At 44.6% G+C, this 4,084-nt stretch overlaps 1 protein-coding gene across 4 annotated transcripts in view; it reads left to right on the top strand.

Annotated features, from left to right (window-relative positions):
• Positions 1–225: 225 nt before the first annotated feature.
• TBC1D31 (TBC1 domain family member 31) overlaps positions 226–4,084 on the top strand; it is a 67,174-nt gene continuing 63,315 nt past the window's right edge. For 2 of the 4 annotated variants that reach the window (XM_034668577.1, XM_034668579.1), the window contains exon 1: positions 226–465. In XM_034668577.1, the coding sequence (XP_034524468.1) occupies positions 389–465 (77 nt within the window). In that variant the 5' untranslated portion in view covers positions 226–388. The remainder of the gene's footprint in view (positions 466–4,084) is intronic. The other 2 variants (XM_034668576.1, XM_034668578.1) reach the window with 1 other exon arrangement.

The raw sequence follows: 4,084 nt of genomic DNA on the forward strand, positions 1-4,084 counted from the left end.
GTGCAGAATTCTCGAGCGGATTGCCGACTCCCCGTGCCACCTGCAGAAAACTACGATTCCCAGAAGGCTTTGGGCCCCGGGATTGGGGGAGGACCTCCAAAAGGGGCGGGGTCTAAGAGAAGGTCGTTGGCCGGTTCCGTTGTCCAGAGCTGCAGGGATCGCCTGGGCGGAGTTGGGAGGAAAACGGCCTTGCTATTGGCTGTGAATAGAAAGGTCGGCGTCCAGCGCGCGGTTGGTCGGGTCGCGGGGATACCTGACGCCGGGGCGGGAGCTCAAATCTCCCGGGTCCGGAGCTTAAATTTCCCGGGCGGGGAGCGCGGGGCCTGATGGGAAGGCTCCGGGTCGGTTGTGCACACGGCGGCGGCGGCGGCCACGGGTTGGCTTCGCCATGCAGAGCACGAACCTGGGCAACAAGGAGAGCGGCAAGCTGTGGCACCGCAAGCCCTGCCCGGCCGCTCGGGACGGGTAAAGGCGGCGGGCTGCGGAGGGGCCTGCAGGCCGGCGAGGGGCGGGTCCGCGTCCTTGCAGAGGCGTTGGAGGCGCTGTTGGGTCGGGTCTCGGGAAGGGGTGCAGGGGGCCGGGGGGAGGTTCGGGCTCTGCCTCTGACCCGGATCCCGGGCCCAGATGACCTCTTGAAAGGCAGGTAGCCTGGGACTAGCTGTGCTCCGTACACCGAGGTCGTCGGAGACCTCTTCCCTGTCGTGGGGCTGGGGTCGGCGAGGTGCGCGAGAGCATTTGTGCCGGGACTCTGCCTGCGTGAATTATCGTAGTAGCCCTGTAGCATTCCCGGAGCACAGCAGATGCTCGGGAAATATTTGTTAACGATTGCAGCCAGAAAAGAACTCAGGAGGAACGATGCAGCCAAAGGGAAAGGGGAAGAGTGCACGTCTACCCCTTCCAAATGCTGCAACTTATCTATCTTAAATCATCGTTTATATTCAGACAAGCATGCATCCATCAGCTGTTTGTTGAGCACCTACTCTGTGCCAAGCTTCTAAGCTCTGGAGGACAGCAGCGGAACAAAAACTTCCGGTTTAGTGGAGTTTAACGTTAGCGTGTATGGCGGTGACAGCAGGGGGTTACATTCTACAGTGCAAGGTGGCCTTCTAGTAAGGCCAGCGCTGCTGCTGCTGCTGATACTGCTGGCGGTTGCTTTTGTTTGTTTGTTTTTTAAACAGACTTTTTTTTTTTAGGACAGCTCTAAATTCACAGCCAAATTGAAAGCAAGAGACAGATTTCCCATATCCCCCCTGCACTCACACATGCATCGCCTCCCCATTATCCGTATGCCCCATAAGAGAGATGTTTTTATTGCAGTTGATGAATCTGCACTGACACAGTATTATCACCCGAAGTCCACAGTGTATGCTGGGATTCGCTTTGGTGTTGTATGTTTATGGGTTTGGGCAAATGTACAATGACATGTATACACCATTATAGTATCATACAAAGTGTTTTCACTGCCCTAAAGGTCTTCTGTGCTCTGCCTGTTTTTCCCTCCCTCCCCAGCTCGTCTTTTCATTCTGGTCCCAGATACCTGACCTGTTTGAGTCTTAACCACAACAAGACTTTAATGGAAACTTTTGCCCCAAGTGGTGCCATCTTAATTCCAATTGCTGCACACAGATTGATCCTGTTGCTTTTGATTTCCTAAGATTTCATGGCCTTTGCTTCATTACATGAATTCATGTTTCTATTCCTAGTAATTTTTCTGTTGATCCTTTGATTGCTTCTCAACAAATCAACAGACTTCAAGTGCCAGCTCTGCTTGCGCAAACCACTGGGCTGGATGTTCTACTAACAGCTTGTTTGGTTTCTGGTTGCTGTCAGCCCCCCAGCAATGCTGCTGTCCCATCAACTCTCTTGAATAATAATTTTTGTTTAGAGTAGGGATTCTTCAGAAGGGATTTTCATTTCCAAACTTGGAATTTATGTAAATACTACCCCTACTTCTGATGTTCTCTAAATGTTCTAAGTTATTGCCAACCCACATAATTCTATTTCTTCCTGTTATAAAATATCCAGATATACATGCAAGATTCAAAAAAGGAAAGAAACAAGCTTTATGCAAATGTTATTTGCTTCCACTAAACCATAGTTTGCTTTTTGTTCATCAAAATCCATTGTTACGGTGTCGAGAGGCAAGGGGCACAGACTGAGGAGTCAAATGGACTTCAACAGAAGTAAATGTCCATTCATTAGTTCTGTGACTTTGGGCAAGTTAATCACTAAGACTGTAGGTGAAGATAATCGTGCCTACCAGACAGGATTGTCTTAGGGCATTATAAAGACTTTAAAATGGTGTCTCATGCATCTTGGTGTTCGGTAAATATTTGATTTTTAAATTATCTGTAAGGACTGAGGAACTGTCAGGCAACCTGCGAACAATTGAAAGGCAATTGTTCTAAAATAAATGCTGGTATGTGTGCGTTATGTGAAATCAGAGGGGCAGAATGTTGCCATTAATTGTGATTATATCTAGATGGCAGGGTTATAATCAGTTTCATTTATTAGTGTTTTTCCATACTTTCCTTATTTTGAACAATGATCATGTAATTTTGTAATCGAAACACATAGTAAGTGTTATAGAAACAAGAGCAGAGGAAAAATTGTTCGCTCTGTCTGATTTTAATTGCTGGGGAACATTTTGATGTTATTGCTCATTTCAGTATATTTATTCTTTCCTTCTCCCCTTTGGGGATGTCAAAGGAAAGCTGAGCTGGACGGTAGTTAAAGTGGTAAAAACAGATTTTATCCTCTATTGCAGTAGAGGAAAGGAGACTTCAGTATAGAACTGGGCTCAGCTCTGGATACAGCCTGGGCAAGTGGAGATGTACCACCAAGGAACAGGGTGGGAGGCAGTGGATGGAAAATCACTAAGAGGAAGCATCTAGGATAAGGGAGTTCTGGGTAAATCAACCTAAAGAAATTCTTGCTGAAGACAGGCCAGGGTGATTAGTTGTCAGCTGGAAGATGGTGGAGAATGAGAAACTGATCAGTTATCACGGATGAACAGGGGTTCTAGTTAAACGGACTGAGCAGGGTTTGTGCTAAAATTAGATTTTACAAGGTGGTGCGCAGATGGAGAAGTGCCCCTGAGAAGGTTGAGGAGCTGGACTAAAGCTTGGTCAAGCAAAGTATCTTAGTCAGGGACTTGCTAAACATAAGTATCCTAAGAATCTTGCTATTTCACCCAATGAAAAGCCTTATGTTTAAACTGAAGGAAATGTTTAATACACTTAATTCAGTTTCATTTTTTAAAAAAAAGATTTATTTATTTATTTATTTGACAGCGAGAGCACCAAGTGGGCAGAGCAGCAGGCAGAGGGAGAGGGAGAAGCAGACTCCCTGCTGAGCAGGGAGCCCAAGGCAGAACTTGATCCCAGGACCCTAAGATCATGACCTGAGCTGAAGGCAGGCTCTTAACTGACTGAGCCACCCAGACACCCCTCAGTTTAGTGTTTCTTAATGAAGTGATAATGAGGAAGATAAATGTTTCTGAGATGTGGGTTCAGAAACTCACAAAAAGTCATTTACAATAAAAATATTCATAATTAGAAAACTATTGTTGCAACAAAGAAGGGGATTATTCTGATCTTTGTGACCTGAATAGGCACACGTAAATTATTTTAAGAAGTTAGTTATTCTGTGCTGCAAGTTTTATAACAGGTTTCTTTTCAACAGATATATGGTACATGATCTTCTCAAAAAATAGTAACTTTAGACCAATATAGCTGAAAATAAAACTCATGTACACTTAATTCACTTTGGAACACTTTGTATTACAAAATTTCATTAAGGTATCTTAAAATTAAGATATTGAATTGAAGTTTTTCTTACATGTGGTGGCTTGTGATTTACATAAAACTATTTTTCACTTATTACTCATTGTTTTTACCGTGTGTTTATTGCTTTATGTAGCAATTTGACTAACTCAATGATACACTCTTACATCTTGTTATTTTCTATCACTTAATCACAGTTTATGAATCTGTTCATACGTGTGCTTGTTTTTTTAATCTCTGTCTTCACCACTAAACTGGGAGCTCCATGAGCTCCACTAAACTGTGTCCATCAGTTACTT

Source organism: Ailuropoda melanoleuca, chromosome 9 (assembly GCF_002007445.2).
Source record: "Ailuropoda melanoleuca isolate Jingjing chromosome 9, ASM200744v2, whole genome shotgun sequence".
In the NCBI taxonomy this organism is placed as follows: Eukaryota; Metazoa; Chordata; class Mammalia; order Carnivora; family Ursidae; genus Ailuropoda; species Ailuropoda melanoleuca.